At 55.7% G+C, this 22,520-nt stretch overlaps 7 protein-coding genes across 7 annotated transcripts; 4 read left to right on the top strand and 3 right to left on the bottom strand.

Annotated features, from left to right (window-relative positions):
• Positions 1–1,102: 1,102 nt before the first annotated feature.
• On the bottom strand, positions 1,103–4,143 carry BU26DRAFT_105149 (WD40 repeat-like protein). Its single transcript, XM_033819320.1, has 2 exons — positions 3,799–4,143; positions 1,103–3,750 (listed from the first exon to the last, which is right to left on the bottom strand). The coding sequence occupies exons 1-2, from the start codon at positions 4,028–4,030 to the stop codon at positions 1,232–1,234; spliced, it is 2,751 nt and encodes a 916-aa protein (XP_033678593.1). The 5' UTR covers positions 4,031–4,143; the 3' UTR covers positions 1,103–1,231.
• A 1,703-nt stretch (positions 4,144–5,846) lies between these two features.
• Positions 5,847–9,173, top strand: BU26DRAFT_436611 (uncharacterized protein; the record flags this gene model as incomplete). The annotated part of the gene is made up of 5 exons (XM_033824184.1): positions 5,847–6,494; positions 6,547–7,101; positions 7,155–7,412; positions 7,500–7,671; positions 7,723–9,173. 5 exons carry the CDS (start codon positions 5,847–5,849, stop codon positions 9,171–9,173), a joined length of 3,084 nt encoding a protein of 1,027 aa, XP_033678592.1.
• Positions 9,174–10,271: 1,098 nt separating this feature from the next.
• On the top strand, positions 10,272–12,749 carry BU26DRAFT_523189 (natural resistance-associated macrophage protein). The gene is made up of 4 exons (XM_033829982.1): positions 10,272–10,981; positions 11,153–11,382; positions 11,428–11,696; positions 11,745–12,749. Exons 1-4 carry the CDS (start codon positions 10,543–10,545, stop codon positions 12,565–12,567), a joined length of 1,761 nt encoding a protein of 586 aa, XP_033678591.1. The 5' UTR covers positions 10,272–10,542; the 3' UTR covers positions 12,568–12,749.
• A 250-nt stretch (positions 12,750–12,999) lies between these two features.
• Positions 13,000–14,936, bottom strand: BU26DRAFT_436263 (guanine nucleotide-binding protein-like protein alpha-3 subunit; the record flags this gene model as incomplete). Its single annotated transcript, XM_033824167.1, has 2 exons — positions 13,000–14,437; positions 14,491–14,936. 2 exons carry the CDS (start codon positions 14,934–14,936, stop codon positions 13,000–13,002), a joined length of 1,884 nt encoding a protein of 627 aa, XP_033678590.1.
• Positions 14,937–15,693: 757 nt separating this feature from the next.
• Positions 15,694–17,851, top strand: BU26DRAFT_523187 (uncharacterized protein). Its single transcript, XM_033829981.1, has one exon. The coding sequence runs from the start codon at positions 15,776–15,778 to the stop codon at positions 17,765–17,767; it is 1,992 nt and encodes a 663-aa protein (XP_033678589.1). The 5' UTR covers positions 15,694–15,775; the 3' UTR covers positions 17,768–17,851.
• Positions 17,852–18,257: 406 nt separating this feature from the next.
• BU26DRAFT_523186 (uncharacterized protein) lies at positions 18,258–19,739 on the top strand. Its single transcript, XM_033829980.1, has one exon. The coding sequence runs from the start codon at positions 18,386–18,388 to the stop codon at positions 19,718–19,720; it is 1,335 nt and encodes a 444-aa protein (XP_033678588.1). The 5' UTR covers positions 18,258–18,385; the 3' UTR covers positions 19,721–19,739.
• Positions 19,740–19,975: 236 nt separating this feature from the next.
• On the bottom strand, positions 19,976–21,708 carry BU26DRAFT_509407 (uncharacterized protein; the record flags this gene model as incomplete). The annotated part of the gene is made up of 3 exons (XM_033827145.1): positions 19,976–20,249; positions 20,480–21,132; positions 21,250–21,708. The coding sequence occupies 3 exons, from the start codon at positions 21,706–21,708 to the stop codon at positions 19,976–19,978; spliced, it is 1,386 nt and encodes a 461-aa protein (XP_033678587.1).
• Between the last annotated feature and the right edge of the window lie 812 nt (positions 21,709–22,520).

Genomic DNA, 22,520 nt, shown 5'->3' with positions numbered 1-22,520 from the left:
CCGCTCGGCCTTGGCGCCTACACACCGCATCGCTGCTCCCGGGGGTGCTGGAAGGGGAAGTCGGTAGCATGGTATCGCGAGTTGTCATTCTCATCCAGCCATCAGCAACCGTGTCCAACCCGCAACACCACCGCAAAGACAGCGTCGAAAACCATCGGACGAATATCGCAGCGCGGACAAAACGTTCCCCATTCGCTTCTCCACAAGAAGGCGGGCGCGGAAATCCTTCTTGCTGGAGCCGGCTCCTCCTGCCATGGCCATGTCGATGTCGTCTACGAATACGGTTAGCCATCCCGGGCGGAACGCCCTCGCATCCGGGCTCCGGTCGCACAAAGATCCCACGTGTTCAGCCTTACGGCGCTCGGCAAGACATACATATGCTTCCGGATTCCCCTGGGCTGCTGATGTCGCTGGCTTTGCCTGTGCATGCGTACAGATGGAGGTAGTGAGTCGACTCTCGGTGGATGCAAAGACGAATCGACGGATGAAGTGGAATTAACCTTTTCGCACGATAGCCAAGACTGTCAGCAATGTCTTACAGTACCCTGAGCCCCCGGAAGCGCTGTAACGGATTGCGAGGACGACCATTCGTTCCTGCCAACGTTTTTTTGAGCTTCTACGGAGCGGAAGCGGGCCTTCTGGCTTGATCCGATGCCCGGGAGGGCCCCCGGACTAGGCTGGACTGAACGAGGGGGTTAATTACACCTATGCATCGCCCAGGGACGGAGACGAAACAACAACACGATGAGTTAAATTCGCCCTTGTTGAACTTCATGTCATTAATGCTAAGCGTGGATGCAATGTCCTGGTGCAATGTACCCGCCAACATAGCCCATTTTAGGGCAATCTCAATGGCGCCTTTGCCAATCCGCCAAAGTAATGTACAAACGCAAAGAGGAATTTCAATGAAATATTCTGCGCCGCATCCTCAAGCATGGAAGACAGCGGGCTTTCGAGGACCGGGGCGAGCCTAGGAAGAGCGGAGTCGGTGCGGAGCTGCCGGACAAGCACACCCACGAAGACTCCATTTCACTCATCCGTAGAATTTGGGGCGGCTTATTGCCTTACACAGAGTGTTCCCTTGTGAGGGCCCTTCTGTACACAGCCGCATGCCAAGTCAGCGGGCCGGGACACGACGTCCCAGATCCGCATTGCGTCAGCTTCGCACGTCGCCTCGTATACTAAGGCAGCAAGACGTTGACGGTGATTTGAACGTCGCCACAACGCGTTTTCAGACAGAGTCACCGAAGAACTGACTGGCGAGGACGATATCCTTGTCGTTGTTGGCAAAGTCCCAGCCGACTATTGTCGGGTCTTGGCTGCAGCAGACGATTCTACGCGCATCAAATTGCAGCTTGAACACGCGAGAGGTGCCCTGGTTGTTAAGCGGCCCGGTAAAGTTATGATGATGGTGATGGGGACCATGATGATGATGATGGGGCGCTGCGTTCGGCGCTGCCGCCTGTTGAGGTTGCTGTGCAGGCCCTGCTGTCTGCCCAGTATTTGCGGCCGCTTGATTGGCGCCGGTGGGAGCGGAAACTGCATTGTGGGGTGCTGGGGGAGTTGCACTTGGCAAGCTGTTCATAGTGCTGCCCATGACTTGCGCAGCTGCGTGTAGAGCTTGGGCTTGTTGCGCGAGGGTTTGAACCGCCTGGGCTTGTGCCTGCGCCTGCTGCGCGAGTGCTTGGAAGTTCGGTTGCTGTGCCGGCGGATGCCCTCCCTGCTGCTGCTGCTGCTGCTGGTTCTGGTTCTGGTTTTGATTTTGGTTCACATGGTTTGCGTGAGCGTGAGCATGAGCAACCGGGCGCCTCGGCCGACCTCCAGCTGCTCGTACGGCCTCATTCTGGTACAGGACCTTTGACTTTTCCCAGGCTCCATCAGGGCCTCTCTTCCAAATGATGACCGTCTCATCGTAAGAGCCGGAAACAATTCGAGCCCATTTGCTGCCTCCGCCGCCGGGTGGGAGCTTGGCTCCGTACGCAAATAATGCCTTTGGATCTCGGGATCCTGCGTTGCGTTGGCGACGTTGCGCTCTAGTCAGTTCCTCCGAAATGAGTCCTCTTCTTTGCGCTTCAAAGAAGCTGTGGTCGACTGCGCGGGCTTCAGCTTCAAGTTCTTCTTCATTGCCAGGAAGATCTCCAAATTGCGCCTGTACAGTGCGGACGAGATTCGAGTGCCCCTGCAGGCATGCGACTTCTGCGCCGGTCGCTCGGTCAAATATGCGCACTGTTTCATCAGAGCTACCACTGACAATTCTCCGACCGTCAAATTGCACACATGCGATACCCTTGGTATGACCCGAGAAGGTCCTTGAGCAGGCTCCCGTACGGACGTCCCAGACTTTGACGCTCCGGTCCCCGGATGCGGAGACAATCTGTCCATCCAGGATCTGAATAGCGTTGACCGCAGCTCCATGGCCTTCCAAAGTCATGATCAGGTTATATGGCTGGAGCGGTTTGAAGTAAAGATGCTGGTTTTCGGCTTGCTGCTGCATGTTGATAATGTATGAGGGGAAGCGAGCGCCGGATTTCACGGTCGACAACGGATACGTGTCGTCTGTTGGTAGCATTTCCTTCCGGTTCCATACTTTGATGGTCTTGTCCTTTGAGCACGTAACGAGATATGTATCGTCAAACCGGAGATTGAGGACTGACTCGGAGTGGGCTTTCTCAAGCTTCTTAATCATTCGTCCGGTCGAAAACTGCCATAGTATGACGTTGCAGTCACTTCCGCCAGAGACAATGAGATCCTGGTCCGGTCGCTCGTCGAACTGCAAACACAGGACAGACGCTTTGTGACCGACTAGAGGAGGAAGCACCAGGCGCTGGATATCCAGGTCCCAGACACGCACGGACTTATCACGACTGCCACTGACCAGATATTTCCCAGAATACTGAATGGTGTATACGCACTCGGTGTGTGCCTCTGTCTGGTAGTTGGGATGTGGGAGCTGAAAGTTCGAGAAGCGACCAGCATCCCAGTTGTCCTCCAAACGCCGTTTCTGCTTGTAGAGATACTGCCAGTTGATCTTCGGTTCGGGCGCGGGAAGAAGAAGCGATGGGCGCAAGGGCGGATCCATGGAGCTTGACGAAGTGGCAGTGGTTGGTGTCGATTCCCCAGCCTCTGAAGACCTCTTTCGGCGCCGCAAACCATCTGCGGCTGGAGACGCTAGCGGGGACGCGCCATTGTATGAGATTCCCTCCATTCTGTCTTCCTGTCTAGTAGAGGGGATTTCATCTGCTTCAACGACACTGTGCTGTTCGCCCCAGGGCGGGTGCCCTTCTTTTGCACTGTCGAGAGACAGTGGCTCGAGCTTGTCGTGTATCCCGTTATCAGAGGAGGTCCCGTCGCCAAATAGCGGTCGCTCTCGAAGCCGCTTCTTACTGGATGGTTTGTCAACGTCCATGTCCTCAGCAGCCCTTGGTCGTGTCTTCCGCTCCTTTTCTTTGATCTCCACGCGTCTCTGTCTCTCGCCCTCTTCGTAAGCGCGCACTTGAGGAAAGTTGGAGTTCCAGCCTTCCATCTGGAAGAGGAGCTTCCACAGGGGGCTGTCCATTACCCGAGATCGCCATGTTCGCGATAGCGTCGATGCGCGCAGCAGTGTCTCTGGGGTCAGGTATGAGAAAATCTGAAAGGTTATCTCGGGAGGGAGGTGGATGACGGGGTCCAGGTGGAGGAGGGGGTTGAGTTTCTCTACTATGCCGGCGATGGATGAGGTGCGCAGCGATCGGAGGATTGCGTAGGCGAATTCTGTGCCTCGTCAGTGCATGAACTGAGACCGAGAGTCTTATAACTCACCACTTCGCTCGTTCTCGCTCATGTTCAGGACCCAGTCTGGCAGGGGATATTGGGGGTCCTGTTCCATGCCGCTCTCGCCGAGCCGCGAGTCGGCCCTCATCAGCATCTCGCTCCCGCTCTGGCTGCGCGTGTCTTCGGAATATCCCTCGTCGAATCTGTTCGCCATCGCAGACGCGGGCCGGAACGCCTGCAGATACGAGGGTGGAGGGAATGGGGTTGTGTTGCCCGCCATGGTGGTGCCGGTCTAGGCAGGCAGGAGCGATATGAAGGCGCGGCGGGTCGTGGAATGCGCAAATGGGTAAATGATGGATGGTTCTATGTAACGCGCGGGGGGAGTCGAACGGACGTCGCGCCTTACGCTACACGGGGTCGTGCGTTATGCTGCCTAGCCGTTGAGGTTGGGGTCATGAGCAGACGGCGCCCCGCTGGATCGTCACCGGCTGGCGAGAAGAAGACGGCCTACAGAGGGCCGGAAGATGGAGTCGCACGCGCAGTCGCAGGGGGCAGGTTCCAGCAAGAGCAAGGCCTCAGCGTCGTGCCCAGGTGATGTCGTCGTCGCTTCGGCCCAAGCAGGTCCGTGCACCAGGCGATAAAATACCCGATGTTTCCCATTTCCTTCACGCCAAGGCCTTCCCGCGAGCCGCAGCCGTCTTGGACTCATCTTTTCTCAACGACATTGCTCGACTTCTGCGATATCAATACAACGGCCTCCAACATACCTACCCAGGTAGGCCAGCGCGGTGCAGGCAGCGCACGGAACGAAATAGGGACATCGGCCTGGCATGGGCGAGATACTTGAGCAAACAGGCATTGGCATTGCACTTTGGCTGAGTTGCACCCGCGACGGCTCGAACAGACCGACGCCAGGCTTGTCGAATGAGACATGCCCACTTCGGCATTGCTTTGGGTGGCAAAGCAGTCATTCCATGATGGGTCCTCTCACCTGAACGCTTTCGCCTTCAGTGCCATTGCAGCGCCGTCACGGTAGCTGGGCGGAACACAGGTGCATCGCCAGTGCAGCGCGCTGGTCTTCAGCTTCACATTTTGTCACGCTTTCCCGAAATGCATCGCGCCTACCAGGCTCTCGTCCAGGACCTGACGCGGCCCGCAAGTGGGACTACGACGGAGAAGGGCGCACAGAGACGTATGGCATTGCATTGGGAGCAGCCCCCGTTGCGTATAGATCTCGGGGCGTTGCATGATCATGATCAGAGGCAATACGTCCTATTGATGGAGGCAGCGTTGCAACAATATTTGGATTGATGTGGTACCAGCCGTCGCTCGTGCCGTTCGTCGTGTGTTGAAACCGTCTGCATTTGTCAAGGCCGAGCATGGGCACTCCACCCACGGAGCCACCAGCTGCACGGCGCCCCTCGATGCTCGATGGTGCAAGTGACCAGACGCACAGAGTCAGGAGGACGTGCTGCGAGGCTGCCAAGGACGCGGATCTGGGACACCTTGCTCGATGTCGAGGCTCCACGTTATGCGGAGCGTCAGTGCAGCTGTGGCCCCAGGCGATGGCGGACTGCAGGCGTCTCGCAGCGTGAGACTCGGACAGCGGCCGGAGGGCGAGCACCGCAACAGCCGCGGGAAGGCTTGCGTCTAGAAGGCTGCGACGTCTGGTCCGACGGCTGTCGCGCCGTTGGATCGTGTGGTGCTTCGATGCGGCTAAACGCCCCGAGGACGGCCTCCCTTGTTGGTTGTGGCGTCACGTGCCGGCAGGGAGCGCCCGACGCTGATGTGAAACGAGCCCACGGCACCACCCCTATCGTGCATCCGCCAGCCCACCGCAGCCGCCCCATCCCACTCCGCACACCGCACACCGCACACCGCACACCTCACACCTCACGACCGCCGCGTCCAGCCTTGCCCTGCGCTGCCTGCCGCGACATCGCGCGCCGTCGCTGCTCCCCGTTTGCAAGCCTCGCGCCTCCCCGCCGGCCAGCACCACCCCCGTGCCCCCGTCGGACCCTGCCCAGCAGCGTCTAGCGCTCCGGCGCCACCCACGCCCTCACCGCACCCGCGACCGCAGGAGATGAGCTTCTAGCATGGAGGTTGCTTTCCACTCCGGACTTGCCCGCGCCCACACCTCGCAGACCTCGCCCACCGCCGCCTCGCACGCCCGCATGAACTCCAACGCCGGCCCCGGCCTCATGTCCCACCAAAGCTACCAGAGCCAGTACTCGAGCTACTCGCACAACAGCGTGCGCGACACCCAGAGCACCCAGGCCACGAGCAGCTCGACGCTGTTTGGGGGCCCGCAGCCGCCCGTCTTCCCCCCAACCCCCGTCAACGGCGGGCCCATCGAGGCCGCCAACAATGTCCTCAACAAGCGCGCCGACAAGGACACCTCGCTCTTCCAGCGATGCTTGCAGCTGCAGCTGCGCCTGCGCATGATCCCCGGCTTTGAGCAGTGGATCATCGAGGAGGAGAGCAAAGCAGACGACGATGCCGACCCGGTCACGTTGCTGTGGAGGACCTTCCGGCGGGGCTACCCGCTGATGGAGGTGTACAATGCCCTAGGCCCCAAGGTGCGCCTAGCGGTCGACACCTCGAAGATGAACGACGCGAAGAAGGGCGAGAAGATGGCCACGTACAAGTTCCTGCAGGCCTGCATCGGAGAGCTCAAGTTCCCCTCGGAGGAATGCTTCATAATCGGGGACCTGTACGGCGACGACACCACCGGTTTTGTCAAGGTAAGTATCGCAAGATCGGCATTGGTGAGATGCTGGTGCTAACAGCAGCCAGGTCGTGAATGTGGTGAACCGCGTCCTGGACATCCTCCTACAAATGGGCATCATCAGCACCGAGCCCGAAACTGCCGACAATGCCTCTATAAATTCCACCATCAAGCGGACACAGCGCGAGCACATCATCGACGAGCTGGTGAAGACCGAAAGAACATACGTCCAGCATCTGGAGCTCCTGCAGTCGTTCAAGAAGCTCGTAGAAGAGAAGGGAATCCTCACCGGCGACAAGGTCCACGATATCTTCCTGAATCTGAATGCACTTCTGGACTTTCAGCGGCGATTCCTGATCCGCGTCGAGCAGACCAACGCGCAGCCCGCCACAGAGCAAAATTGGGGAAACCTCTTTGTCCTCTACAAGGACGCATTCAAAGTGTACGAGCCGTACATTGCGAACCAGAAGAAGTGCGAGGAGATTGCGGTCAGAGAGTTCGAGAAACTCAGGGAAACCGGAGGGTCGTCGGATATGCAGCAAATGGTGGAGTCGACCACGACACTGACTTCATTCCTTCTGAAACCGTTCCAAAGACTGGCAAAATACCCGCTGCTGCTGAAGGTGAGGCCTTCTTTCTCTCAGGTCTCATTTCCATGTGTCTGACCCCAGAATAGGAGCTCCGTGATAAAGGCGACCTTGATGAGCAGCGAAAAGAGGATATATCCAACGGCATTATTGCCGCTCAAGCCGTCCTAGAGAGGACTAATGCGGCAATCGACCGTGAAGACCGTCTTGAGGCCGTTGAGGAGCTTAAGTCACTCGTCGAAGACTGGAAAGGCCATCGAATTGAAGGCTTTGGCGAGCTCCTTCTCTATGGCCAGTACACCGTTCTAAAAGGTGACGGTATGAATGGCAAGAACGAAGAGCGAGAGGTAGGCGTGAGTCTCATCCAGCAGCTATTGCTTGACACCTACTTTGACCTCCACTATTTGTTGGATCTCAAGCTAACAGCTGCTCAGTACAAGATTTACCTGTTCGAGATGATCCTCTTGTGCTGTAAGGAACTCAGCGCGAAAAAGGCGAAGAACATGAATAGGTCCGCTACAGCCAAAAATGGCAAGCCAAAGCTTCAACTCAAAGGTCGAATTTTCATGCAGAATGTCACGGAGACCATCTCACTGCAGAAACCAGGTAAGGCGTACAATCTCGGTCACGGGTGCTGTCTCTAACGCCAACTCTCAGGATCATATACATGCCAGATCTTCTGGAAGGGTGACCCTGGCATCGAGAATTTCATCATACGTTTCAACTCCGAGGAAACCATGAAGAAATGGGCAACCCAGGTCGACAGCCAAAGACGTGTCTGGAAAGACCACGCTAGGTCAAGTAGCAGCACGACACATTCAAAACCTTCGGACACGCAGTTCTCTTTCCTCCAGAATCAGACCTTAGAGAACCCTTATCAGGAAGATGACGATGACGAGGGCGAGGACGTAGACACTGTTGTGCCAGGCTACTCGCAAAGCAACTATAGTGTTCCCCCGCGGTCTCGATCAACGACAGGAGATAGCGGAACTCCGACAAATGAGGCAGATCCCAGGGTACCTCCTCCACGTTTCCCTATGGGCTATCCAGCTCAGCCACCGCTGACGCTACGCACGCAGCAGCTTGCGAATTCTGCCAACCAGGACTCATACTTCTCACCTACTGCCGAGTCTCCCATGTCCACCCATTCGACTGTCCGCACAAGCTCCTCTTCTGCGGGAACGTTCCCGTTCCCGCGGCAGGCGCCGCCGAGCGGCTACCCCTATGAGGAAAACAACCGCTACACAGCTCCGGCTCGCGGTCACATGACTCGCGAGGGGTCAATGGGACCCGGCCAATATCCTCCAGGTCGTGGTATGCAACGACCGTCATTGCCACCTACTTCAAACTCAGCATCAATAGCACAAGGGCGGCTGAGAGCGGCTAGTAGCCCGGACATACACAACCCTAATGCTCCTGGGCGGCGGTTACCGAACGGGCAACATGGCACTGTTCCTGAACTGCCTCCCTTCCCCACACACTATGCTTACAATGCTGCGATCGTAAATCGCAGCGCGAGCAACTCTCCGAGCAGCCTGCCGCCGCGAGCAGCAACGCAGTCGCCGGCCATCCAAAGAGATCGTCTTGTCCAGCAACGGACTGCCGCGGAATTGGCAAACTCTGACTATCATGGCGGGCCGGCTCGCAGAGACCCTGGCCACGTGCCTATGCCCAGGACCATGACGCCGGCGTCTTCTTTCGAACGCAGCCAGGGCACGTTGACGCCAGCTTCAATGGATTCCCGGACAATGTCGCCTCCACTACCTATCCAAACTCCAGTGCCGCAGGATAGTCAGTCCAACATTCCCACGCAGCTGAAAGTCAAAGTGCATTGTCCGGCCGCGGGAAGCACGATGACGCTGGTTGTGAGCACGAATATCAGCTTCCAGTCCCTGAAAGATCGCATCGACGCAAAGCTGCAGCGCTCAACAAGTGTTTCGCTCAGCTCGGGCCAAGTCAAGCTGAAATACCTGGACGACAACGACTTCGTCAGCATCCAGTCGGACGAAGACGTGCAAGAAGCTTTCGAGACATGGAAAGAGCAGCAAAAGGACATAAATCCAGGGGGCCAGCAGCTGGGCGAGATTGAGCTCTTCTGCCAGCGCTAATCATGTCGAACGCATCCTAGGCCTGGGCATTTTCATGGCGTTTATGAGGGATGAGGGAACGGACGACATTTCTGTTGATACTTCACTTCTATCGGTGGGACATTATGCAACATTCTATGGCGAATGGTGTCGTGTTTGTGGGCACTTTTCGGGCTTCTCTTGCAGCGGGAGGTCGAGATTTCGATCGGATTGTAGGCGCTCATGCGGAAACTCAACTACCTGTTTTCACTTGACTGCTTACTTGGCCGGTACGACCAACCCCTACCCGCAAGCAATTATTGGATGACCGGGTACAGCATGTTATTTCTATCCGGGCCTTTTAGACCTGCATTTTCTTCAGTATGTAGGGGTAGTGGTTGTTTTGCGAAACCAGAGGGGCGGCATGACTGATGACGGGACGAACACTTCTTGTTCCTTGGGTCCCTTCTTTTATCTTTGTTCATTCCCGACATGGCGCACTTGATAGTGAGGGGAGGAGTATTTACTTGGGATGATAGCAGTTGCTTGGTAGCTTCGGTGCATGAGGTTCCCTTTTTGAATAGGAAGATGGTGTTTTTCGCTTTTGCTTGACTTGCTGTTGCTTTGGCCATGTGGCAAATGTCGTGTTCTGGATGAGCAGTCTGTTGTTCTCTTGATTCACCTGGGCAGTTCCTTTGTCACGGAAATCATCATGATGTTCCGTCGACACGTCCATTCTCGTCCCCGCGAGTTCTGTGCCCACGTAGCAGTGACGAAAATAATCAGGAATGCTGGCATGGGTCAGCTCTGGCTGCGCAGGCCGTTCATGCAGCTCTCTGCATGCCACGCCTTAGCTGCAGGTCCGGATCCTCCTCGGCTGTGATGGTGGCTTGCGGGACCCTTTGTGCCGCACCACAAAGAAAATCAACCGCGCCGTCACCGGCATCAGCCTTTCTCAGTCGTCGTCCGTATAAGCCGCGAGGCGTATTGCCGGTATGCATGCGCTAATTGCCATGCTGTCCGCTTCGCACTGCAGCGCAGAGGCTGACGCGAGCACACGGCGTGAAGCGGCCGGGCACCGTGATGGCGGGCTGCGCGTCGTGGCATTTCGACGATGCAACGCAATGCTTCCAAGCAGCACACCGACTCACTCCCGGGCCAGCTTTCTTCCGGCAAATTCTGCGCGCTGCAGGCACCCGACATCCACGGCCGGGGAAAACCGTGCTGCGTCGGAATCCACGCCGGAAGGCGCTGGGCTAGCGTCACCTATATATCATCCCGCTTACCCCACAGATACAGCTTCGACGTCTTCCTCTTCTCCCTCCCTTCCCTCTCCCTCTTCCTACACCTAGACACTTATCTGCGCGCCCTCACCTCTGCCGGGGAGTCTCTCCACCCCTCCTCCGCCAGAATGAATTGCCCCTCGCGCGTCGATCCCGTCGTAACAGACGGCTACAACCAGAACCCAAATGCTTTCAACGCCGATGCGACTACGAGAGCTGATATGGACCATATGGCCAACGCCAGACTGCGAAGAGACCACCGCATAGATCCCGCGAACGGCTCCACGAGCGAAATCGAACCAAGCGAACAACACAACGCTGGCGAGGAGGATAACGGCATCAAGCTTACGGCGCTCCATAGCCAGGGCAACATCGCAATCGGAAATGAGAAAGGCCCTGGTGCTGTTGCCGGCGCTCCCTCTGGCACGTCTCGTGAGAGTGCTGGCCGAGCGACCAACTGGCGCACGACGGGTCGTGGATTCTCCCAGCAGGCTTTGAGAGTCCTACGCAAATATGCGAAGTTCATTGGACCTGGATTCATGGTCGCTGTTGCGTATATCGATCCTGGTACGCATTTCCCTTGACGTCTGCCACTCCATGCTCTGTCGCATTTCCATACGTCATCATTTCCGACTCATGTGGGACTTCGGCGCTTCTTTGGGAGGATCACGTGTGCCCCTTCCTGTTCCGCCCGGTCGCTGGCCGTCGGTCATGAGTCTATTACTAATTGCTGTCCAGGTAATTACGCTACCGATGTTGCGGCCGGTGCCTCCTTCAGGTTTAAACTTCTGTTCATTGTGTTGATGTCCAACATCTTCGCCATCTTCCTCCAGTCTCTGTGCATCAAACTAGGCTCTGTGACGGGCATGAACCTTGCTGAAAATTGCAAGGCTCATCTCCCGCCCTGGCTCAACTACGTTCTCTACTTCTTTGCGGAATCGGCCATCATTGCAACGGATATTGCTGAGGTATGTTGCCCTCCTCGCCCGATGCCATAACTGCTGACAGTGCAGGTTATTGGCACCGCAATTGCCCTAAACATCCTCCTCAAGGTGCCTCTTGTCGCCGGATGCGCCATCTCCATTGTAGATGTGCTCGTCATCCTCATTTTCTACCGCCCATCGGGGACGATGAAAGCGCTGAGGGCGTTTGAGTTCTTCGTCATGTGCCTAGTGCTCGGCGTTGTCGTCTGCTTCTGCTTCGAGTTGAGTAGGATCAAAGCACCGGTTGGAGATGTCTTCCGCGGTTATCTTCCTTCTTCTACCCTCGTAGAGTCGCAAGCGTAAGTAGATTCCTTGGTTGACTTGCAGCACAAACTCACATCATCAAGATTGTATCAGGCATGTGGTATCCTCGGTGCAACGGTTATGCCCCACAGTCTCTACCTAGGCAGTGGTATCGTCCAGCCCCGTCTCCGCGAGTTCGACGAGGCCAACGACTCCGCCGAGCTCCTAGAAACAGATTCGCTTAATGACGAGGTCAAATACAAACCTTCGTTGGCCGCTATACAGTCATGCATGTCCTACAGCATTGTCGAACTCGCGGTCTCTCTTTTCACATTCGCCCTCTTCGTCAACAGCTCCATCCTCATCGTCGCTGGTGCTTCGCTGTACGGCCTTCCAGAAGCCGATAGCGCGGACCTCTTCTCCATCCATGATCTGCTCGCAAGGTCTATCGCTCCTGTTGCTGGCACCCTGTTTGCTTTGGCATTACTGTTATCTGGTACATCGGCAGGTATTGTATGTACTATAAGTGGCCAGATCGTCTCGGAAGGCCAGCTCAACTGGACCATAAAGCCCTGGCTTCGCCGCCTCATCACTCGCCTCATCAGTATCACGCCTTCGATCATCATCGCCGGAGCTGTCGGTCGCGAGGGTCTTGGCAAAGCCTTGGAGGGATCGCAGGTCGCTCTCAGCGTCATCCTACCGTTTGTCAGCGCACCATTGATTTGGTTCACTTGCCGTGGAAAGTACATGAAAGTAGCCGTCCGACGCGATGAAGCTGCTGGTGCCAGTGTTACCACTGAAGAGGAGCAGCAGCACGTCCAAATGAGAAATCATTGGCTTACGGCAGGATTTGCGGTAGTGATTTGGGGGGTTATCGTGGTCATGAATGTGGCGCTGTTGGTTCTTGTGGGTATGGGCGTTGCGTAATTGCAATGCACAATACAGGCGTCTGTTTGTGAGCGAAGGGCTGAGGGCACACCGCTCTTGGCGAGATATGGATCGGTGCAGCTGAGGTAGATGTTGGAAGCAGCATTCTTCTTTGGCGGGCCAGCTGGGAAGTCGGGAGAACTGATCGGTGATTGCGGCTGAATGGAAAGCTAATTCGGTAGCTAATTATACTCTCGTTTGGTGCGTGACCTTACTACGGCTCATGAGACTCCAAATGACCTTTTCGATAAGAAGTTTGAAGGAAAAGCCTCGTGTGAGATGCCCCATCGACCACCCATTTCCCCATATGACGTAATGAGATCCAACACAGATAGCCCCAGGGCCTGGTATATCGCATCTTGCCCCGAAAACGCCAGCCCAACCAAACGCCGCAAGGAGAGCGGAACGTGGCGGGTACACTTTTCTCCCACATCACCGTGGCGACGCAGTCAAGGTGGTTACCGTCCCGCTATACACCGGACTTCCCAGCGTGGGCGTTACCGTCCCCTTACTCCTCGCCGTGGTCACGGTCCCACTCCGGTCTACGATGCTGCGTCCGGCGGTTTCGGTCCTGCTATTCATGCCCGCGCTATTCGCGGTCCAGACCTCGCTTCTTGCTTTCCTCTGCTGGATATGTTGCAGCGTCTTCTTGAGTGCAGCGTAGAGATACTGATTATCGCTCATATCGAGATCGACCCAGAAGCTGTAGATACTCAGCCGATTCCGATTCACCTCCTTAAACCGCCGCAAGATATACTGCCTCGCCGCAGTCTCGGGGTCATCGCCCGGCCCGGGCGCGTAGTCCGGGAAGAACGTCGTAAGCGGGGAATGCTGCAGTTTCTCGCGGAAGCGGGTGAAGTTGTTGAGCAGAAGGACGATTGAGGAACTTGAGAATTTTGGCGAGTTGGCCCATGACTCGAAGGTAGCGAAGTCGTCTAGCAGCTGGGATTCAGTCGGCTGCCCGAGGTAAGGTCGGTCATACGTGGAGACGTCGACCGTGTAGAGGAGGGCGGTTGCGCCTTCGAGCTGATGGAACCAGCGTTTGCGAAATTGGTCGGGGATGTAGCCGCTTATGTTGAAGAGGTGGACGGAAAGCTCGTCCCAGTCGAAGCGGAGCTCCTTAATCCCGCCTAGGGATTGATTGAGGCGGATGATGTCGGCCTCCGTGGGCACATAGCCCTCGGCCGCGATACGTGCGACCTCGTGCGCGTAGTATGGCGCATATTGCGGGAAGTCGATTTCGAAGTTCCGGATGTAGAGGGTGGAGAACTCGGGGCTGCGCCAGAGATTCTCGATTGCGTGGACGGCGGCGGGGGTGACGCGGTTTATGTCGATGGTTTCGACTTCGTAGAGGAGGACGGCGAAGTCTTGGTTGAGGTCAGAGGATAGGTTGATGCCAGTGTCCTTGAGGAGGTCGATGATGGAGTGGATGAGGAGGCGGATAGTGGAGCGAACAGCATAGCGGTAAGAGAGGCGCTCTTCGCGCGGGTAGCCGTCGGCATAGAGGACTTTCATTTGCCGCATGATGAGCTCTTTGCCGCTGTTGATTTGACCCATGAGTACGAGCTTTGTTTCGCGGCGGAGGGACGTGGCGTCTTCTTCGAGCCGGCGGTCGATGGCTTCCGAACGCATGGCTGCTGCGGCGTCGAGATAGTCCTGCTCTGTAGGGAGCTCTTCTGGTCCTCGACGAAGGAGCTTGGCGTAGAATAGGAACCTGAAACATTGTATCATCCGCGATAGCTGGGTGAGAGCGTTGATGCAACCGCCGTTTACTTTTGACGTCCGTACTAGGGTATTGTGGGATGAAGCGTCTTCTTTCCTAATCTGCCGGCTCTTGTGTAATAGAATCTTTCTCTGTGCTGTTGTGTGACTGCGTGTGGTCAGACTCAGCGGCTCTCCGACCGAAAGCCGAATGGGGCTCACCATTTGCACGCGGCGAGGAGCAGATTCACAGCATCTGTTTGCCGCTTCGCAACGCTGCGTAACCGGTTCATGCTCCGGCTTCCGACTTTGAACTTCAACTTGACGGCCCAGTCTGTTTGGTCGTGATCCGGCTGCTGTAGCTGAGCGACTAAAGCGTCTAGGTTCCGGACCAGCAGGGAGCACGAGGTCATAAGCAGATCCAAATCGGTGAGTAGCTGCGGGTGCATATCGTTAAGGGCGTAGTTCATCCAGTCCTGCATCTCGCCCAGATTCGATTTCAGCGCCGTCAATTGCGCGATCAGGTTGATCGACGCGCCGTTGCCATCCTTCCAGCGGTCGTGGATTTGCCGCAGAGCGTCGATGCTTTGCCGCAGGCCGTCCATATTAGTTCCAACAGCGCTCATGAGGCTGAAGACCCTCTTGTCGTCCGCCACGGTGTCGGACATCGCGGGCATCGTTGTCGCGAACGCTGTGTACTTAGTAGATGGAAAAGAGAAGAACAAGTAGCACAGTACGTGGAGCAGCAACGTCGCGCACCGGCCCCGCGGGATGGTGAGCGCGCTGGCGTGTTGGCGCCTGTGGTCAGCTCCGGAGGGCTCAGCGAGGACGACCAGGGTGCAAGTGTAAACCCCCGACGTGCTCGGGTTTGATTTTAGCCAGAATCGGCAGCTCAGGGGCCATTACGATCAGTGAAGGCGGATATTTAGTCCATCTGGGTGATGAACTGGGAGAAAGAGGTGCATTTTCGCCAGTGAAGGTGAAGAATGAGAGCTGAGAGTTGCAGGTGAACGAGTGGACGGGTGTTTGATTGGCGACTCGTCACGTGCCGCAGCCGAAACTATGAAACAAGTGGCAGGGATCCAGGGATTCGGAGTGGACGCGATGCACGACGAGCGACGGCGGACGCAACACGAATCAATGCAGTCAGCGGGCACAGGACGTTATTCTAGGTATCGTTGCCGAAAGGATGAAGTTCGGGTTGGGGAGAGCGGCGTCGCGCCTTCTTGCTTGAGCACCGCCGTTTTCTGGGGTGGCAACCGCGACCTGCTATCGATAGCGTGTTAGCGTCGGCGGGAAACTTCTGTCGTCATACAGTACGCGGAGCTCGTATTTTTTGTGTCACCGATCTGGGTGGTCAGTGCACCCATACTGGTGACTCAAAAAATACGAGCTCCTCGTAGTGTTGAAGAGTCACCGCTCGTACTCCAGTCAACAGCCGCCATTTCACACATACTCTTCTACCTTCTAACTTTCTGGTTTCCGCAGTTGGGTCTATTGAAGGACGATGGGAGCGCTCGACGCGCTGCCTAATGAGCTGCTCTCGCTGGTCGCCAACCATCTCGACCACCCGCGGGACCTCGTAAACCTTGCTCTGGGCAGCCGCAGGTTGAGCGAGTTCGCCAAGCTAGATGGCTGGAAGGCCTTCCTGAAGGGACGCTTTGGCATCCTCGGCCTAGATTCCGACGCTCGGAATGTCGTACATGGATTGGCCACGCTATATCGGAACTGGCATCGCAAGGCCTTCGTCGCGAGGTACTTGGAGCCCGCACCAAAGGCAACGAGTCTCAACACTTGGGAAAGAAAGAGATGGAGAGGACCTCAGGGCCAGACAATGGGGTACCAACCTAGTGTCGATAGCTATGAAGAGATGTTTGGGGCTTGGACGGACAGAAGAGAGGTCCTAGCATGGTCTGCGGGCACGCATGTTGTGATGAGAGTTAAAGAGATGGGGAACAAAGCTGCAAGGGTGTGGGAAGAGTATCAAGAATTGGATTCAGCGGCTGAAAGCGGGTATGCGTTTGACAGCTTCCGGCATTTGGATACTTGGTATACATACAAAATGCCCGATAGCGTCGAGGGCCGGGACGACATCACGGCTCTGAGAGCCCTTCGACCGCATCAGAAACGTGCCGAGGAAGAGCTTGTATTTGGGACCGCGTCCGGCAAGCTGACCTTGTTGAGCATTTCCTCCAAACTCCAGGAGACCAGAGAACAGCACTACAATACCGACCGTCGAGCGGTTGGCTCCGTATCCGCTTCCTCGTCCACTGAGGCTCTGGTGGCGGCGACCCTGGGCGACTCCTCGCTCGCCTTGTATGCCGTCGACCGCGACTACCCAGGCGATGACTCTATGGACGCCCTCAGCGAAGTGACACTGATCGCACCAGGAATGCGAGCCGGACGTCTCTGGTCCTGCAAATTCATATCTGATGACAAGATCGCAGTTGGATTAGGTCCGTCATACGAGCCTATCCAAGTCTACGAGATCACCCCAAGTGGCTTCCTGTCTGAACCCCTCCGCAAGTTCAACCTAGATTCAAAGTTTTGGGGCGGAACCATCTCCGACTCGAGCATGCAGCGTGCAACCTCGGTATATCCGATCTTGCCTCTCCTATCCGACTCTCGCGGCGGCTCCGGAGCAACCCCCATCTTTCTATCTGGAGGCTATGATGGCATTGTCAGATTACACGATATGCGCTCTCCTTGCGGATTTGAAACACTATTTTGGGACATGACGAATGACTCTTCCATCTACTCGCTAACTTCTCAAGGCGTCGAGCGATTTGTGGCCGGCAGTTCAATGCACAGCATGCTCAAGGTCTTCGACCTCCGCTTTCCGGGCTCGCATGCTTACCATAGCATACCTCTTTCGGCCAAGGCGCCCGGGTCCCGACCGAAACGGCAGGATTACACCTATAAAGCTATAGTCAACGACGCGGGTGCGGCCTTGTCGCCGATCTCCGGTGGCTGGAATCTTTTTCTCAGCCCGCGCAAGCAGCTGCGACATAACGGCTACCGCACTGCGTACTCCCGCGCCCCGCGAATCGAAGACTCGCCAGTCTATAGCCTCTCTATCCCGTCACAAACGTCGCTGAACCTCTATGCAGGCCTTGAAGGCGCCGTGCAGGGTCTCACCTTCGCCTCGGTGCTAGATCCGCACCCCGACCCACTAGTCTCTCTCACTCGCTTCCCAGATACAGGCCATGTGGACCTAAAGTCCACCTACAACCCCCACGACGACGTCTTGAATGTTGGCATGTACGAGCAAGGCAACGAGGAAGGCCTAGGCATGCAGCTATTAGTTCAGGATGGCATTTATTCCGGACTGGCCAAGAATAAGGCGCGGAAGGACTTCGCGAGGCATCGTGGGCTGGACGAAAGGTGGAAGGATCCCAGTGAGGAAGGCGAGAGGTGGAGTAGAGGGCAAGTGCCGCAGGGTCCGACGCGAAGGGGCGGTGGGCGTGGACGAGGTAGAAGAGGGCGTGGTAGGGGATAGATGCTTTGATCTGTAGGTTGAGATTTATACAACCCGGAACATTGAGAATAGACTAGTAAAGCAAGGCGTATTACGATCAATGCGTAAGATTTTAATACTAAGCACTGTAACTTTTGCGGAGCCTACTCCTGCATACCTACCTTTTTGCAAGGACAGACGGCGTGTTTAGGGCGGCCGTTAAGGAGCCAAGATTTAGTCTTATTACAACTAACATCTACGACAGTATTATCTACAGCCCTAAACGCGGCCTAGGAAGAGTGCTGGCCCTTAGTTGAAAAGGTGGCCATCTTTTCTCCGTCGAGCGATTGTCTTCCATGTACAGAACGCACCGCGCTATGCATAGCATCCGACCAAAAGTAGGATGTATATATTATTCATACCGGCCCTTTTCTTGCTATGGGACCACGGGACGGTGTGGCGACTATCGTGAGAATAGGAAAGAGCGATGTTGACAAATGAGCTAATTCTGGCGTCATTTCTCGTCAACCCCACACCAGGTGTCGCAATAATTCGTGTCCGCTTACCTCAGCCACCCCACCATCAACAAACCGTCAAAACATGAACAACAATTATTCGCGATAATACTACTCCACCAAACCAGCCCCGATTTACACGATTATGGCGTCAAACGAAAGCCCTCGAACTCCTGAACAATCCAAAACTCAACCTGAGTACGATACCGGCCACCGTTCGGCGTATTTCTGGCGGCGCGATCATATGAAGGATGGCGAGAAGGTTTCAGATGTTGCAGAAGAGCTGGGCATCCCCGATCGTACTGGAAGAAGATGGATGAGGGAGAGGAAATTAATGGGTACACCAACTGCTAAACGCCGTGTACGAAAGAACAAAGCAGCTTCAAAAGGGAGCAAGCTTGGGAGGCCTTGGTCAATACCCCAGGAAGTACTTAACGAGATGGTAGGACCTTCAAATCCTCTCCGAAATCAACCGCTCCTTCTTCAAGCTCGCCACTACGGTATAACCCAGAAAGAACGCACGATACAGTACAACCTAAAAACGCGCAAAAATAAAGCTCAACTCTACGTCGCTGGCTATACAAAATCAATCTTGGATACTAATAAGAGCCGCCGTGTTAAGTATGGCGTGGATTATAAGGACGAGCCAATTATCGGGTTCTGGGACCTCGTACATTTTACCGACGAAGCGCATTTCAATCCTACAGAGAGGCTTCAAAAGCCACGTATATTAAGGGAGAGAGGCACAAGAGATGACCCAGATAACGTTGTAGAGGTGGATGAGGTTAAATCAGGCTGCGCAGTTCACATATACGCCCATGTAAACTGGTACTACAAATCACCGCTGCGCTTTTATAATGATGAGAAGGATATGCTGCCAACACCCAAGCCTCCGCCAAAGCCCAGGAAATCGAAATACGAGACTCAGGAAACGTACGACAGCCGGGTGAGGGAGTGGGAGGCCAACAAGCCCCCAAAAGTTAAGCAGGACTCTACTGGCAACCATATGACCCAGAAGTACTACTCTGAGAAAGTCCTACCTCAGTACATCAAGGCTGTGCATAAAGCGCGAATGTGGCAGCCAAAATCATGGGTTCTGCAGGAGGATAACGACCCTTCCCATGGCACTCGCTCCACCGATAACGACGCTGCCCTCCTTAAGATGGCCAACTGGATAGTTACAATAATCCATCCAGCTCAGTCTCCTGACCTCAACCCTACAGAAGGATGCTGGAACATCCTCAAGGAACGTACAAAGCGTCGACTCTGGAGACCCAGGACCCATCCCAACGATCTTGAAGATGGAGAGCAACTAGAGGAGGAGTGGGACGGTACAACTCGCTATCTCAAGAAGATACTTCAAGCAGAATGGGACAAGATAACGCTTGAAGAAATACGTAAATTTATCAAGGAGATGCCATGGCGCTGTGAACAAGTCATCAGGCTCAATGGGCGGCGTGTACGCTCTGCGCTCTGGTAACTCAGCGATTCTGTAACTACAACACTAAGAAAACAGCTTGTATAGACTTTTGTATACATCTCTACAGCCTTACGTACGATAATTATAAGTTTCCTAGCGAAAAACCATGAAAAAACCTTCGTTGTGTGTGGATTTGTATGGGGCGAAGGTTTTGTGTTGGTTTGCTGAGGTAAGCGGACACGAATTATTGCGACACCTGGTGCCCACTACTATTACAACGTGTCCTAGCACTCCCATTGATGCTTCTGCCTCGACTTACTCGCTGGCTGCCAACCCTCTTGCACTCGATCCGCTCGTTGTGCTGGATGTTTCTGCCTTGGCTTGTTCGCTGGCTGCTCGCCCTCCTGCACTCGATCCGCTCGCTGTGCTGGATGTTTTCGCCTCGACTTGCTCGCTAGGTGGACGACCACTGGCAAATTCCCGTTGTTGCAAAAAAATTTTTCCCTTGTATGGCGCATTTTCTCTTTTGGTTCGTTCGCGGATTGGTGGGCAATGGACTGAAGTCGGAGCGCAATGGGAAAGAGATGTGCTAGGAGCGGAGCAGAGCCTGGAGTCGTAGAATGAATGGGTGTGCGGACGGCAACCATATATCTTTCAGTCCCTCCCAATCTAGGAATATGCAGACCCCGTACGAGCACGATCCAGATCAAACGCGAAACAACACACCGGCCCTCAGCGCCGCGGCATGACCTCATACCCTCCATTCTCCCCTCCGCTCAGCACAACCGCCGCGCGACTAACGTCAACGCCTCCATCTACCCTCCTCCAAACCCCTCATACTTTGGCAACATCTCAACGGGCCATTGCGCCTTCTCCCCCTCTGTCTCCTCCTCCGCTGCCCGCTTCTCCTTCTCCCTCCTCCTGTTTACGAATAGGCAGACTAAACTTAGCAGGGTGAGCATGCTGAGGAGGAGGCCTATAAAGCACGCAAGAGGAGTGCTGGCGCGGAGTGCGACAACAGACGAAGGGGCTGAGGCATGAGCGTCTAAGGGCAGGGCAGTGCTAGAGAAAACCGGATTTGAAGTGGGGTTTTCGGCCGCAATGGGACTCGTGTGCCTGGTGGTGTAGGAGGGGAGGTCACTGATGTGTTTGTGGTTGAGGGCGTAGGGGTTTAGGACTTCTTTGTTTGGCATGAGGTGGAGGAGCGCTGCTGTAGAAGCACGTTTTGGAGCGCCTGTCATGCCGTCTTGGATGCGAGCTGGGCGGATGATGTGGCCTTGGGCATGGCGCTGGGCTAGCTTGGAAGCGGATGTGTTCGTTGCATTCGTGGTACCGTTTTGGATGCTGGGGAGATTGAGCGGTCCGGCCGCATCAGGCATAGCAGCGGACGTGGAGGACACGTTGTTGGAAGTGATCAAGACTGTTCTGTTCCACGCGGCCATGGTCGGACGGCCGGGCCAACCGCCCGAGGACTAGAACGTAATGCTATTATTTGGCCCTGGAACCGTGAACGCGCTGTTTACGAACGAGGGAAAGGTGGGCGCCGCGGTGGTAGTGGAGTTGGCTGGCGTTCCGGCTGTGACGCTAACAGTCATAGAAGAGCTACTCGCAGTGGTGGCGTTGGCCCACCCGCCGGGAGAGCTGGTCGGTCCGCACGAGGTCAGAGGGGTGGAGAGCGTGGTGAGAGCGGCAGGGCTTTCCGGGGCCAAAGAAGAGCCGGCTAAGACGCCGATAGCAGTTGTCGTCTCAGTCGGAACCGGGAGCATCGAAAGAGGCTCACTCGTCAATGTAGGAATGCTAGGAGGCATTGAAAGCGTTGTCGAGGTGTTCGCCGTCATCGTGGAGTTCGTTCCAGGGGTAACCCCATAGAGGAGGAATTTGATCACGTCACCCACGCGGACAAAGTCCTCCGGCTGCAGCTGTGCGTCCTCCGGGACGGCTTTGATGCTACGATGAAGGGCATCGCCTCCCAGACATTCGTGCATGATAACGTGGATGGACTCCGGTTCCTCGTGCCACTCCCTTTTAGCGGGGTGTGCTAGTGGCATCTTGCATTACCCAGGGCGGGCCGTCCATCTGTCAGTGAGAGTATCGACGGAATGCCGAGAGGAGGGCTTAGCGCAAGGGTTTGAAGCTCAAGAGGGATACCTGAGGAAAGGGACGGGAGATTGCATGTCCGCGTTCTTAAGCATCGTCCGACAGCACTTCGTGGTATCTGATGAACGGTATGACATTGTGGATCCTACTTTGGGTTTCGAAGAGGAGTGCGAAAAGGCTGTTGAAGGGCAGTCGGATGGTAGGCGTGGGCTTTTGAGAACCGCAACCGGTATTGCTTTGCTGAGCTAGGATATTGTCTACATTCAACCACTTTCTCCCAGTGATAGGGGACTCAGTTCTGCCTCGCAGAAGGGTCCTCAAGGTGCCTGTCACAAGATCGCCACCCTGTGGGGCTCAACCCAGCAATAGGAAGTGCGGCTTCTGTGATTGGACGTCCCTTCCATCTTGTCGTGGACAATGGGAGCCGGTATTCGTGCCTAATTAGGTGTCGGTGGACCCTTAAACATAGCGGGGCTCTTTGAACAAGATCCACACAAGTGTAGCAAATGTTAGAGCTAGTTAAGTGTGGTCGGATCTGTCGAAGAGACGTCGAAATAAAGTTATGTGACGCATGTCATTGGACGACGGCATTGGACGGCGTGGGTCATGATCTTCGCCCCATTGAACGGCGCGGTAGGGAACACAGCGCAAGAGCCGCAAGGGAGCACATGCAACTAGAGGCCCACGTGCCACCGATGCAAAAATCGACAGGAAAGAGCGGTGCCGGCGCACCAAACGTGGTGCGAGTTTTAGAGCCATGGGT

The sequence above is a fragment of the Trematosphaeria pertusa genome (assembly GCF_010094035.1).
Source record: "Trematosphaeria pertusa strain CBS 122368 unplaced genomic scaffold BU26scaffold_16, whole genome shotgun sequence".
NCBI classification, from domain to species: Eukaryota; Fungi; Ascomycota; class Dothideomycetes; order Pleosporales; family Trematosphaeriaceae; genus Trematosphaeria; species Trematosphaeria pertusa.
This window is presented reverse-complemented; position numbering and strand designations above follow the sequence as displayed.

Excerpts from the sequence above, each read along its gene's own strand:
- BU26DRAFT_105149 (XM_033819320.1), bottom strand. The coding sequence starts at position 4,030 with ATGGCGGGCAACACAACCCCATTCCCTCCACCCTCGTATCTGCAGGCG. Across the intron at positions 3,751-3,798 it reads GAGCGAGAACGAGCGAAGTG|AATTCGCCTACGCAATCCTC; the intron begins GTGAGTTATAAG and ends GACGAGGCACAG.
- BU26DRAFT_523189 (XM_033829982.1), top strand. The coding sequence starts at position 10,543 with ATGAATTGCCCCTCGCGCGTCGATCCCGTCGTAACAGACGGCTACAAC. Across the intron at positions 10,982-11,152 it reads TGTTGCGTATATCGATCCTG|GTAATTACGCTACCGATGTT; the intron begins GTACGCATTTCC and ends ATTGCTGTCCAG. Across the intron at positions 11,383-11,427 it reads TTGCAACGGATATTGCTGAG|GTTATTGGCACCGCAATTGC; the intron begins GTATGTTGCCCT and ends CTGACAGTGCAG.
- BU26DRAFT_523187 (XM_033829981.1), top strand. The coding sequence starts at position 15,776 with ATGGGAGCGCTCGACGCGCTGCCTAATGAGCTGCTCTCGCTGGTCGCC.
- BU26DRAFT_523186 (XM_033829980.1), top strand. The coding sequence starts at position 18,386 with ATGGCGTCAAACGAAAGCCCTCGAACTCCTGAACAATCCAAAACTCAA.